General features: G+C 36.2%; 1 protein-coding gene across 3 annotated transcripts in view; it reads right to left on the reverse strand.

Moving 5' to 3' along the window:
- The window catches only part of LOC118186159 (uncharacterized), a 268685-nt gene that overhangs the window by 54415 nt on the left and 199723 nt on the right, over positions 1-14547 (reverse strand). For all 3 annotated transcript variants that reach the window (XM_085813997.1, XM_085813988.1, XM_085814006.1), the window contains one exon: positions 11952-12012. In XM_085813997.1, the coding sequence (XP_085670123.1) occupies positions 11952-12012 (61 nt within the window). The remainder of the gene's footprint in view (positions 1-11951; positions 12013-14547) is intronic.

The following is a 14547-nucleotide window of genomic DNA, read 5'->3' on the forward strand; positions in this document are numbered from 1 at the left end:
TTTCGCTCTAAAGCATGACTTTACAGTTTAATACTTAAATTTTGACTTCATTGCTTTTAAGCATTCACTTTTAGCATCTACAATTTTATGCTTCTAGACTAAATTCTACTTTTACATAACATGCAAGTATTTAAATACATTTACAAAAGTTTAATACATATGCTTTTTACAATTTACCATAAAATAAGAGAAAATAAATTTTTACTTTACTCATCCTTCGCCAAGCTGGCGGCACTGAAACTAAAATTCTTATTAGTACATACAAGAATACGAAGTTATTTTTATCTCCGGCCAAATTTTGGCTTTAACATAACAGAATTAGTCTTTCGACCAACAGAAAATGCTTGTTTTTAGCTTTTACACTTAAAGAAAATAATACTTTTGCCTTAGCTAAATAAAGTAAAACAAAACTAAGTCTCAACCGAGACATATTGACTTTCGTCAAAACATAGAACTTCGTACTTATGCATAACATTTCGGAACAAAAGAGAAAAATATTTATAGAAGGTTTTAACTTATCTTTGAGTTTTCGATGCTTGAAACTCCGTCATCCGTTTTTGACAAAATTGATCCCAAGTTAGAGGTGTCATGGATGTCAATCTTCTCCTTGTTGATCTCCGCGTGTCGTCCCCGTTGATCTTTCTTTTGCGTCCTCTACATGCTGGCCTCTTGACGGAGTAATCGTCTGGTTGTTGTCCTTTGCGTTTCTGCCTGGGACGGCTGGTCTTGACGTCCTCCGGTCTGGAGTCCTTGAATTTCTTCTGTTCCTCGTACTTCTGTGCCTCCTGTTGGCGTTTCAGTTTCCGGAAGGGCGGCCTTGCTGGCACCTGACTCTGTGGCCGTGTGCGCATTCTCCTTGATGTGTAATTTCTCTTGCCATCCTTTGTAGGTGGTGTTTTTCTTTTTACCACGGTTTCTTTACCCGGTTCATCTGTATTTTTGTTTTTCTTAAACGCCGGAGTTTGAAAATCCTTTTTTCTTTTTGATGCCGACGTCCGGGTTGTAGAAGTGCTAGGTCTCTCTTCAGTTCTCCGTTTCTTGGGTGGTGGAATAGTTGTTGCAGTCTCTGGCCCTTCTATTTCGTTTAGACTTGAGTCCTGCAAGAAACTTTTAAGGATTTCAAAATCATTGGGATTATAGTATTTTTTCACCTGGTCGGGACTTGCTTTACAGATTTCCCCTCTCTCGTTTTTAAGATATAAGACTACTCCTTTGATTTCCTGAATTACATAGGGGCCTTCAAACTTTGGAGCTAGCTTTGCCATAAAATTGTCTGGGGCACTTGATAAAGAAAATTTCCGTTTCAATACTTTATCACCAACTTTAAAATCTGCTTCACGGCGTTTTTTATCGTAATAAATTTTCTGCCTATTTCTTGCCGTATCCGAGGTTTTAAGCGCCTGATCAATTAGTTTTTGCACGTCCTTTTGTTTGAATTCCTGCTCTCTTTGTTGCACAAAGAATAATTTATCTAAAGGCGTAATTAACTTTCTGCCTAAAAATAATTCTGCTGGAGTTTTTCCCGTAGTATCATGATGTGCCGTTCTTAAAGCATAAGCTAATTCATTTATGTAGCCATCCCAGCGCTTGTGATGTGTGCTAACGTAACTGCGAATTATTTTTACAATGTTTTTATTAACTCTTTCTGCTATGTTAGCCTGTGGTCTATACGGAACCATTTTGATATGGCGTATATCAAGTCCATTGCATATGTTTTCAAATATTTGACTAATGAATTGTTTTCCGTTATCGCTAATGACTTTTATCAGTGCACCGTATTTTAAAATGTATCTGTGTAAGAATGCATCTGCGACTGTTTTGGCTGACGCGCGTTTAAGTGGAACAATTTCTATCCATTTTGAAAAATGATCTACTATTACTAAAAGAAAACGATTTTTATTTAACTCGCTCTGGGGGAAGGGACCAAGGAGATCTATGCCTAAAATTTCATTCGGAAATGTAGCGCGAATGCTATTTAAGTACCCGGCCGGGCTGTAATTAATATCATTTATTAACTGACATTGATTGCAGGACCTGACATACGCCGTTACTATTTTGTATAATTGCGGGAAATATACCGCCTCGCGTACCCTTTTTAAAGTCTTTCTGACCCCGAGGTGGCCCGCTGTTTTTTTTTTTTTTTTTCGTGCAATTTTCTCAAAATGCTTAATCGAAGCGAGGCTGGGATGACTGGCTTATACTCAAGATTTTCGTTCGTTGTTTTCGTATAGAATAATAAATTATCTATTATTTCATAGTTTTTTGCTCTATTTCTTATCGCATCGATATCTGTATGCTCAAAGCTTTCGGGGTCTTTCAAATAAGCATAGATATTTCCAAATTCAGGATCAGCTTTCAGTTCAGTAATAACCGTATCTCTAGAATCTAAAATTTTTGAAGTCAACACAGCGCATTTAAGTTCATTACCTTCATCGTCCAGTTTTATACGAGAAAGTGCGTCAGCTACATTGTTTTCCTTACCCGGTTTATATTTTATTGTGATATTATATTCTTGGAGTTTTAAAGCCCATCTTATTAACCTGGGCGTTAGGTTTTTTCCCGAGTAAAGTCTACCAACAGCCGCATGATCCGAAAAGACAGTTACTGGCGATTTGCCGAAATAAACTCGAAATTTGTGTACAGCCATTAATACGGCTAATGTTTCTCTTTCTGTAGCTGTATAATTCCTTTGTGTTTGATTCAATGTTTTACTAAAAAATGCCAGCGGATGGTTATTTTGCATAAGAATCGCACCCACCGCATAGTCTGATGCATCTGCCGCAATTTCCAGGTTTTCGTCCCCCTCAGGGAATTTTAAAACAGGGGCATTAATAAGCGCTTCTTTTAATCTTTCAAAAGCTGTGTTAGCTTCAGCTGTCCACGTAAATTTACTCTTTTTTCTTTTGATTACTAAGAGTGGTTCAACAATATTAGCGAAATCTTTTATGAAAGATCGATAGTAAGAACATAGTCCAAGGAAAGATGAAAGTTTCTTGGCGGTGTTGGGCGGTGGAAAATTCTTAATAGCTTTTATTTTTGAATCTTGCGTTTCTATACCCTTTTGCGAAATTTTATAACCGAGATATTTAAGTTCTTTAGTTGCGAACTTGCATTTTGAGGCGTTAATTGTAAGACCGGCCTCTTTTAATAATTTAAAAACTTGTTCGAGATCACTAATGTGTTGTTCCAACGTACTACTCGTTATAATTATATCATCTAGATAAATTAAAGTTGATTTTCCTAGGACAGGCTTTAGAACAATGTCCATAGCTCTCTGGAATGTTGACGGGGCCCCACACAACCCAAAAGGCATGCGTAAAAATGCATAAGTGCCCGATTTTGTTATAAACGCGGTTTTATGTATATCTTCGGGTCTCATAGCTATTTGATAGTAGCCAGACGTTAAGTCCAAAGTAGACATATATCTTGTCGATTTGATCTGTCTAATGATCTCGTCTATAACCGGCAAAGGGTAAACTGGGAATTTAGTTATGCTATTTAGTTTTCTATAATCGATAGCAAACCTCCAAGCCCTTTTATCCGAAGGAGGAAACTCGTTCTTTTTCCTACATAATACGACTGGACTCGCGTATTCACTATTTATGGGCGTTATTATTTTATTCTTTAACATCTCCTGAATATGTTCTTCGATGATTACGTCTTTTTGTTTGTCATAGCGGTAAGGTTTAGTCCTACAAGGTTTTTCGGCATTTAATTGAATCTTGTGAGTCACGATCTGACAGCTTCCCGGTTTTTCTGAAAACAAATGAGAAAAATTACTCACCACTTGCTGTATTGCTTTACTTTCCTGGTCATTCAAATGGCTAAGGTCCAATTCAGGTGTCTCTGCAGGTTCCACCACCCTCTGGTCCATCTCCAACACCACGGAACTATCTTGAAAATTTAATTTGGCCCTCGCGGCCCTTAAAAAGTCCATACCTAAAATAAGAGAGTGTTGGAGGTGTTTCACCACAAAAATTAATACTTTGAGATTTTCCTCTTTTATCTGTAAGTTCAATGATACTTTCCCGATGCAGTGACATGTTTTTCCTTGCGCCGCTATAATTTCCGTATTTCTGGTTTTAAAGAGTCGTACCCTATAAAAATTCTTTTTGAAGAACTTTTCACTCATGAAATTTCCTTCTGCCCCTGTATCGATGAGGGCTTCTACTGGTACATCGCCAACCAGGACTTGTATAATTGGTAGCTGTGAGTTTTTTACGATGACTGTATTTAGATGTCTATTTGAGGGTTTTTCTAAAACTTCCGGGGTCTGGACCCTCCCTTTCACAGGCCCCTCTAGTCGTTTAAAGCTTTCCTTTCAATCTGTGTCTTCTGGGTACGCGGATGCTTATTTTCAAATTTTCTTTTTGGGCCTTGACCTTCGAGTTTCGATGCGTTAGCTTGATATTTCTTTCCCCCATATGAGCGATTTCCATTTCTGGTTTCCTCCTTCCTTCGGGTATGTTGAAAATATGTTTCCCCTCTCGCTCTTTCCGCGATTCTGCGATTTTGAAACTTCACCGCCAATTCGAAGAGTTCCTGCAATGTTCTTGGGTTTCTAATTTCAAAGTAGTCTTGGACAGCGGGTAACAATCTTGGTAATATTATTTCAATGATCTCCGCATCGGGTTTCTTGCCATACAGCATATCCGTTAGCTTGATTTTTCGTAAAATAAAGTCCGTCAATTCTGCTGTATCCCGTTGATAGAAACTATATAACTCGGCTTCCAGCCGTGCGCGATCTTTCACTATGGGGAAGGCCTTTACTAACGATTTTTTGAAATTTTCAAATGTATACGTCAGGCTTCCAAATTCACCTAGAAGAAATTTGCCTATGTTCTTCCACCATAGCGCGGCCTGTCCTCTTAGTGCTGATGTGGCGATGGCAACTTTTTGTCTTTCAGGCACAGGGTAGAGCTGAAAGTGATTTTCTATACCTTCTAAAAATACGGACACCGAATTTTTTCCGTCGAAATAGACGTTTGGCTTGATTGATGCTCTCAAAGTCTGGACCAGGTATCCAAACCCTTCTAACTGCGTTGTCATTTCTTGGTGTTGTCCAGCGGCTTCCATCCAGTTTTCGGCCATTTCAGTTCGATAAGTGTTCGGGCGCCAATATTGCGTTGCGCGCCTCTAACTAGCACGCAACCTAGAGGTGACTGTGAAAGCTTGTATAAACCACAGAGTCTTATAAAGGGTTTAAGTCCCTTTTTATTCAACGTACTAAATTACAATTGCGTCCTCTTGACGCTTACAACTGTGCCAACTAGGCAGTCAAATAAAAATAAAAACCTGAAAAGAAAGTAAAGACAATATTCTAACTACGAGGCTCTCTAAAATAACTAACTCACCGCGTTTTACAATACGGCTGCTAATTCAGCAGACTTGAAGCTCACTGGAACAATTGCAACTACTTCCCGCCAAGCACATAGGCCGCAACGCGGGGTTCTTCAAATCTCTATAACTACCTCCGCGCTCGCTAAGTAAGAATAACTCCCTCACCGAACTCGTTTCCTTCTATTTAAATCATACTACTTCCGCTGATAATTTGAATGCTTGCGCGTTCTACTCAAATTTACATATTCTGGCATTGGCAGTTCCAGGGGAAAGTAAGGACTGACAGGAAAGATAGTTTAAACTTAAAATAAATGTTAGTTAAAATAACTATAAACCCTACATACTGATTAATAAAGGATTATTAATTATTAAAATTAATTTATTAACAACTCCAAAAATATGTAGTGGTTTTTGAAACCTTTCTATGCTCTTAAATATGTCATTTTTATTTTCAATCTAAACAAAATATAATATAATAAAGCTTAATTGAAATAGTCGGGATAAATAACGCTGAATCATTACGCTAAAAAAAAGGTCATTTTCAGTTTTTGTACAAAACTTGAGCATCTTTTCTGATTTTGGACGTAATTCCGAAAAAAGAAGAGGGAGACATGAAATTCCTACAGAGGCACAATGCAGTACTTGAAGGATGAAGAAAGTATAGTAGCAAAATAATGAATAGGATGCAGACAGTACGGAACGAATAGAAAAAGGCTTTATTGACAGAATGGCGTTGGTACAAAAAGATGTCTCGTTAGGTAACAAAACCAAACAGCCTCAGTAAAGGATATGACTTCCCCTAACTGTAATGGTTGCGTTGCACCGTCTCTCGATATTCAGCACCAGATTATCTAACAACTCTTGGGGTAAGAGTTCCCATTCTTCAAGGAGCATCTGTTTGAGTTGTCTGGTGTTCTCCGGAGGGTAAGACAGTACCGCTAGGCGTCTCTCTAAAGCATCCCTTACATCAATGGGATTTAAATCAGAGAAGTACTCTGGCCTATCTATTCTGTGAGTAACTTCAATTTCCAGGTGCTCCTCGATAGTATGGCCTATCTATTCTGTGAGTAACTTCAATTTCCAGCTGCTCCTCGATAGTATGGCCTATCTATTCTGTGAGTAACTTCAATTTCTAGGTGCTCCTCGATAGTATGGCCTATCTATTCTGTGAGTAACTTCACTTTCCAGGTGCTCCTCGATAGTATGGCCTATCTATTCTGTGAGTAACTTCAATTTTCAGGTGCTCCTCGATAGTATATGTCCAGTGTAGTGAGTGCATTGTCATCTATAAAAACAATGGCACCCCGGAAGAAATGCACCTAGGGTATGATAACTTCATCACAGTAGCGATCTCCAGTATCGAAACTGTGAAGCTCCATCCGTCTGTTCCCCATAATCCTCTCCATAAAAGCACGTCAGAACCACCCAAAAGTTCTCTTTCCCTAATGTTAGTGGGACGAAGGCATGCCCCTACCTCCCTCCATATCAACTGGCGTTGGAGAATCGTTTGCCAGACAGAAATGATTTTCTCATCGGTAAAAAGACATGACTGAATTTGATGAGCACCGCTGCAAACGGCTCCACCGTTGGTTGCTGTCAATGGTACGCAGCGTTTAGGACGGCGGGCGAATAGGTCACTTTTATAGAGTCGTTTGGCCACGGTAAACTGGGACACCTATCATCCGGTCGCCAATGCTGAGCGATGTAGCCCGCTATCTAGTTTCGATCTCTTTCCGCCTTCAGGGCGATACATCAGTCCATCGTCACCATTGTTTTCCTCGGCAACCTTTCTTATTAGCTATACCTATCGTCTCGAAGGCTTTCCATGCTCGTGAAACTGAACTTTCATAATTCCAAACTTTCGGGCGACATACGTCAAACTACACTCTTCTTCAAGCGTACGAACCATTCTGCCACATCATACGAAGGCGCCCTGATGTTTTCTTCTTGCCATACTGTTTGTACAATCTCACTTTTACTAGCAGAAGAATGCCTAGAAATGCGCCTTCACTTCTTCTTTTTCTTGCACTCTGCGCGCGCCGACTCCTCTCGTTTTGCGCTTCCTAACGTACCCTATGAGGTCACGGCATCTCAGGTGATCTCAGCTTATCATATTAAACAGAGTGATACGTGAGTGAACGTGAAATCTATCTCCGTTTAGGTGATGTCTTCAGGTGCTTACATTTATTAAGGATTGCGGCAGTTAAACTTTGCACTGTACTAAAAGAGTTACAATTAAGCTTCTTGAGAGGAAAAATGATTCCAATAACTTATAACAAATTTTTCCAGTATTTTTTTTAAAAATAATATTCCATTAAAATCAGTGGCAATTATCAGTGGAATATTTATTAGAGGTCTTACGGCCGTATATTTTTGGAGAGCCCAAAATTATTCTCTAGTTCTTAATAATCTTTTTTTTTTCTTCATGGAAACTGCATTTCCGTCATGAACGCTGAAGTCTCGCTCTTTTCCAAAAGTTATGGCTAGAAATCTAGTGTTCATATTAATGCTAGAAGAAATGAGTTTCTCATAAAAGCTTTTTTTTAGTCCAAAGGGGCAATTTATTAACTTTTTTGGCATTTTGCGTTGATTCACTATAAATGGCGGCTCACTTTTCAAATTGTTGCCACCAAATACTATCGCCCTCGCCCTGTGCTATACTTAAAGAAATTAAATAATGAAGAATCTCCATTAATGTATGTGTTTCTCGCATTGGGATAAAACAACGGTACCTAGAGCCATCAAATTTTGAATAACGTAATCTTCTACCGAATATGGTAATCTGGAAGGTTCAAATTTGGAATTTGTTTTATTATCGATTTCATATTTTGTAACACTTTAACGAATTTTTGACTCAACTCTCAAACTCAACAATTTCAAAGCAAGTAATGGCAACACTGTAAAAAAAAAAAAAAAAAAAAAAAAAGTTTTATCTGCAACGCGTGAGTCTCGGTTTCCGAAATTCTTAATATAAGATATGCTCATTTTAAAATTATTTTGCGGTTGAATTGAATTTTATGCTTTAAGTGCGAAGAACATGATATTTAATAAATAAAGGTCCTATTCCTAAGACTATCATAGGAATAGGACATTAAATATTTTAGTTTTTCTTTTGTTTACGAGTTTATGTGTTGGGTGAGTGAGTTATGTGTCGTCTTACTATTTTTTTGTTTTCTAACCGATTATGCTTATGATTTTCCTTATTTTGTATTGTGTGAGTGTATTTTTAAAGATACACAATCTGTATTAATCTGTACTTTAATTTTTTGTTTTTATCTTTTAACTGTATTTTTGTTTGTCTGCGTCGGGTGTGCTGCGTTAACCATGAGGCCGATTATTATCGGCCAGGAGGGTTGAAACACATTCTAAAAAACCAAACAAAACAAAAATTGTAAAATCTAAAAGCTTTCAGTTTTATTTATTTATTTATTTTTATTTTTATTTTTTTTTCTTTTATTTATGTATATATTTATTTTTTGGCTTTGAGCGTCAGCAAGTCTGATTAAAAACGGCAAATTTTTAATCGCAACATTTTAGACGATCCGAAAATGTTACCTTCGACTTAAACTTCGCGTAGGTCAACGAAACAAAAGGAAGGTCGGACGGGCCTTGACAAAATTCTTGGAAATACCGATTCCTCCCAAATATTGCCTTAGACAAGGTGATGGGGGGGGGGAAATGGTTTCTCAATCTGATAGCAAATTTACGACCATACTTCTGCAACCGCAGGGTTTCGTTGAAAAAACTCCGTTGAACCAGATCAAAAGATTGATTGCCACACGCATCTTTTTTTAATGGAGGACCAAAATGCTACTCTACACTCCGAAGCGTCAGTAGCTCAATAAAAGGGGAGTTAAGAGGAAAAGACAATATCAACCTCCACAATCGTAAAATGATGATTTAGTGAAATAGAAGCTGATTCTGTTATTAAGGAATTTGAACAAATCCTATCTTTGGGTTGTCAAACGTCCATATTTCACGAAGAAAACTCTACTTGAAAATCTCAACCAAATCAACGATTACAAACAGGAGCATTTCCACCAACATCAACAATAAGGGCTATCTAGTTGGTATCCAGTTCAACCTACCAAATATGTCCGACCATCGAAGTTATAAAAAAAAAAAATGTTGCTGATAACGACCCTGTTGCATTGTTTGAAAAGAATCTTCACACTCAGCTTATATTTAATTTGGAAATAATAAATACGCGTTGCGACTGCTTTACCATTTAGTTTATTGCAAATATTACGACTATGTTAAAATTTTAATTTAAGAAATTAAGGCTACATCAGCTTGGTGATAGAGACGAAACAATTTTATAGAATCTAATACATGAATACAATACTTGTCTGAAATACTAGACAAACATTTATTGCTAACAAGCATAATGATATCTCGAACATGATTATTTTTTAGAAGGATCTATTTTGTGAAACCAAAAAAAAAAAAAAAAAAAAAAAAAAAAAATTACGTTTTTTATACGGCAACTTACTGACTGACCAGTTTAATTCGTAATGATATGAAACTTTAAAAAGAAAAAAATTGTTGCTTGTGTACGAGTTCGTAATAGACTATAGAATCGTAGCCCGATGAAATTTATTTTATAAAAAAGGAATACTTAACAGTTTTGGAACTTTCAGTATCACAGAATAAAATCAGTAGTTACATTTGAAAGTGCTAAAAACGTTAAACATAACGCAATGAGCGCATCTAAACTCCTACGGAGATCTCTCAGTACACCGAACTCACGCTGAACTAAACAACTTAGGAACTGATGCTCTCTACGGTCATATACAGTTTTCTCCCGGCCGCCGAGAAAACTCTAGTGCCTTCCACGTTACTGACAAGCATATCAGTGCCGGATACCGTTATAGTTACATATCTAGATTCATTACATTTATTCAACAACAATACCAATTACAGTTATACATGCGGTGGACAAAAATGCCGCCAAGTTTGGCGACTTATGGCGATATCTTGCTAATTTACGGAGGCAGTTGTTTACTCAATGTGAAATAGACTTGCTTCTGTATTCTTACTTTTACGGCAAAGCTTCGCTTCTTTCATGTTACATTATTCAAATAAAAAAAGAGGGGGACTACAGTTTTACATATAATTTCACTAAAATTATTTACATGTGTATAAAATTCGTAACAATATGTTTCTTTTCCACGAAATCTTTAAAAACTAAATCTGTATGGATATAAACCAGTGGAAATGTTACATACTTTTAAATACGCCAAAACAGTTTCCCGGATTTAAGTTAAATTAATTCTGAAGTCATTGACTACAATTTAGTTAAAATTATAAATATATTTATTCTCAAAATACTTAAAACACAGCTGATAAATCGATGCAGATTACATTTACCGCTCATGTAACATCTTAATGACTGAAAATGCAGTATAGAAATTTGAAAATCTGTAAATTTTAACTTGCAACAACATTCTTAGCTTTCACGACTTTTATGTTCTAGCAATTTTCTTCCTAAAACTCCACCCACCCCCCCAAAAAAAAAAAATCTCTGGAACTTAATATTCTTCAAAGCGACAGTTCCAAGTGTTTGGAATGAATAAGTTTCTATTGATGTGAAGAAGTTAAACAAATTCGCAGTAAGAATTAAATATCAGAATCTGTCATGCAGTAAGGGTTACAACAGAATTCCTGAAGAAATTAGAATATTTACCAGTTAAAATGTAAAGCATATAAAGAGGTTAAAGCATTAATAGCATGCAAATTTTTAGTAATTCGATTATAAGGGAACCATAAAAAAAGAAACTGAACAAACATTAATTTACATGCAAATTACATTAAAAATCGGACATGCATTCTTACGCAAATTTAGCATTATCAGGGGACATAATAAGGAAATTTTGCCAGCATTTAAATTTAATAAGTTCAACTGCTTTTTAATTTTATTATTTACTCTCTTGGAACACCACTTTTGTAAAGCAACTGTTTTTTTTTCCTCCCTCCCCCCTTTTTTTTTTTTTTTTTTGCTCGGCTTATTTCGAGTACTCTGCTATAGGTTAGAATTAATTACATTAGCTTTAACGTTGTTACCCGATATTTAATTATTTCCATTCGATGATAAGACCGTATACTGCACTTAAAAGATTTTGTGTATTTCTAAAACATTCACCTAAATTATACATGACGTAACTATCTCAGCATCACTGCAAATTCTACAAAATAATCAATTCAGATTTACCACTCCAAACAAAAACGTAATATATAATTTGAATGCATGTACCCGAAACCTATTTTCGAGCACCACAAAGAGATTCCAGATTTAGCCTTTAAATGGTATGGTAAAATATTTGTATGTAATTAGCATGATTGAGTTTATGGATCATAAATAAAATTATACTTATCACGAATACCTTACACATATATAATTAATTCTTAATGGAGAGAGGCTTAATTTAATATATTTTGATATTTTCATCAAATATGATGATGGTACTCAGGTACACATGACATATCACCAGAAATAGAGGTCACCATTTGGGAGCTCAAAGATGTTTACCACCACACCATTTGAAGGTTATATTCACAAAAAAATATTAATTCCGTAAAAAGGAAATGGCAAAATAGAAAATAGTACATACCTTGTTTGTATCCAACGTTCTTCCTTCTGTGGCTTTGAGCTTGTCCTCCGATCTCCGTCCACTGCAACACAAGAGAGTCATCATGAACAAACTGTTTAAAACTGCCTCTCAGGTCTTGGCACTACCAAAACCACCCACCGCAACGGATCAACACAGAAGCACGCGCTAGAATGCGGAATTTCATCCGAAATGCCCACCCGTCGTTCGTTGGACACCCTAGTGGAGTCGAAAAACTCTACACCCTCCCCCACACCAACCGGTCCCCCATAACGCTTTCGCATATGCTTAGAAGAATGAGGCGGTGATGGTGTGAAGCCTCGGAAATAATCAAAACGTCGGATCTCTGGCGGACGGAAGAATAATAACATTCTTCTTTTTTTTGTGGCATCAGCGTTTGCCATTTGGAGGCAGTTAGGACTCGTTGTTGAGCTCGGGTACTCAGGAAAACTTCGACAAAGCTTCCATTATCGCAGCTAGAAAGTGGTCTTAAAAGAAGAAAAGGAAACACGTTCATTCGCGTGCAAAATCTCGGAGTCTTATGACAAGGATAAGAAAGAACAATAATTAGCTGCAAAGTGGCTACTTGAAATGCCGGAGAAGGCAACCTCAAGGACAACTAACAACTGTTTCTTTCTTCCTGGTCACTTTTAAACGTATAGCAAAATTCTTTAAAAAATAAAATTCTCCAGTTTTACACTTCAATGCTCTCCATATCAGCGAGAAAATATAACTAAAATTTTGAAGAAATTATACGCACGAACACAAGACATAGCATATCGATCAGCATCGTCGAGTTAATAAAGATTAGGTTAAGGAAACTAACAAATGTTGCTTTGGTGGTTGCGGGGGGTGGGGTGGGTGATTTGTCGTGGAAAATGTTCAGCAGGAAAATACAAGGCTCGCATTTACCTTATAAACAATTGAAACAATTTTTGTTTACAATGATTATTTTACAATCCTTTTACCTTCTTTCCTGTTTCTACTAAAAACTAAATTTACTAAATACTAAATTTGCATTGTATTTAGAAAAAGTTAAGTAATGCACAGATTAATTTGCCTTTCCAAATAATATCTCATAGCATTATCAAATAAAAGCGAGTTTGCTACTGTTAAACTTTCTGATCCGTATCATATAACGCAACTTTTATAAGTGACACTCCTCTTTGTAAAAGTGCTTATATATATTATTTATAGCACATAACGAATTCAGAAAATCGTAGTAATTTTTACTTTATGCATATACATATTCTCAGGTAAAGTACCTTACTCAAGTAAAATAGAAAAAATTTTTACTACTACTTAATCTAGCAGAGAAATTTTATTTTTACTACTCAATTTGGCAATAATATCTCAAGATTTCTAAAACATTCATTAATTTAACGGAACTGCTACTTTTATAATGAATTCTTTATAGTACTTCACTTTAATTCATCTCATTTTTCAGAGACATTAGGTATTTTGGAAGTAGGAGAGATGAAAAATAAGCAATGCCCTCAACGGGACTCGAACCACGGACCTCTTGAATACGCGTCGAGCGTGCTGAGCATTACACTATAAAGGCACGCTAAGAAAGCAGGAGTAATACCTTATAACTTTAATCTCACTAATTTGGATTAAAACTCAACTCACAAGTTTGACTTAAACTCAAATTGCCAGTTTGGCATCATACATCTTACCTGAGTAAAAGACGAAACATTTCGCATTTATTAATTATTGTTAATTGAACGGGGTTGGTTTTATTCCCCTTTGAAAAGTCAATTAATTTCCGATCAATGACGATAATTAGTTAGTTTATTTATTTTCAGTTTTAAAATTTCCATTTCTATTTTTCATGATTAAAATTCAATTTAAACTATAAAAATACTATTAGTAGACATACTTTTAAAAATACTAATAGTAGACAATATACTCAATATCACTTTAGTAAATAAATTATTATTATATTACTTTGCAGCTACTGCGCAAGTATTAGGAATTTTATTTCGATTTCGATGAATTTCAATTAATTCAATCTTAAAAATATATTAGATATGGAGGGGATAGAATTTTTAATCTTCCCAGCAGCTTACTGTTTTCACTGCGCGGGACAAAAGCGTTTGCATAAAGACTTGCGTCTAGTTAAACATAGGAAATACTGCCATTCGACGTTTCATAAATGATCTGTGACACTCATATATATCATCGTGCGTCCTCAACGTGACGTCTGAATTGAAGGAAACACTGATTTGACCCATAACAGAAGTATATTTGGCCAAAACATTTTTGAAATAATATCAAAAATGAGCCTTGGCGACGTTCTAAAAGTTTCTAGAAAATATATTTAGTCGATGCCTGAAATTTATTTTTGAAAATTATAATTGTGCCTTTCCTCCATTTGGCAATATATATAAATAGAGCTGCGCGAGAGTTGCAAACCAAGCTTGTCTAATTCTGATTGGTTGCTGACTGGTTATTTGAATATCCAAAACATTCGAAGGATATTTACCTATGGGTAAGAAGGCCTTAGTGGAGGATTTCCTATGGAAAACTGGGTCGTATTCAGGTAACATTTGGCGAAAACTACGAAAACCAACCAGGGATCCAGCCTGCCTGGTTT

This window comes from Stegodyphus dumicola, chromosome 1 (genome assembly GCF_044657685.1).
Source record: "Stegodyphus dumicola isolate Sdum_Otavi_A_Nest chromosome 1, ASM4465768v1".
Taxonomy (NCBI): Eukaryota; Metazoa; Arthropoda; class Arachnida; order Araneae; family Eresidae; genus Stegodyphus; species Stegodyphus dumicola.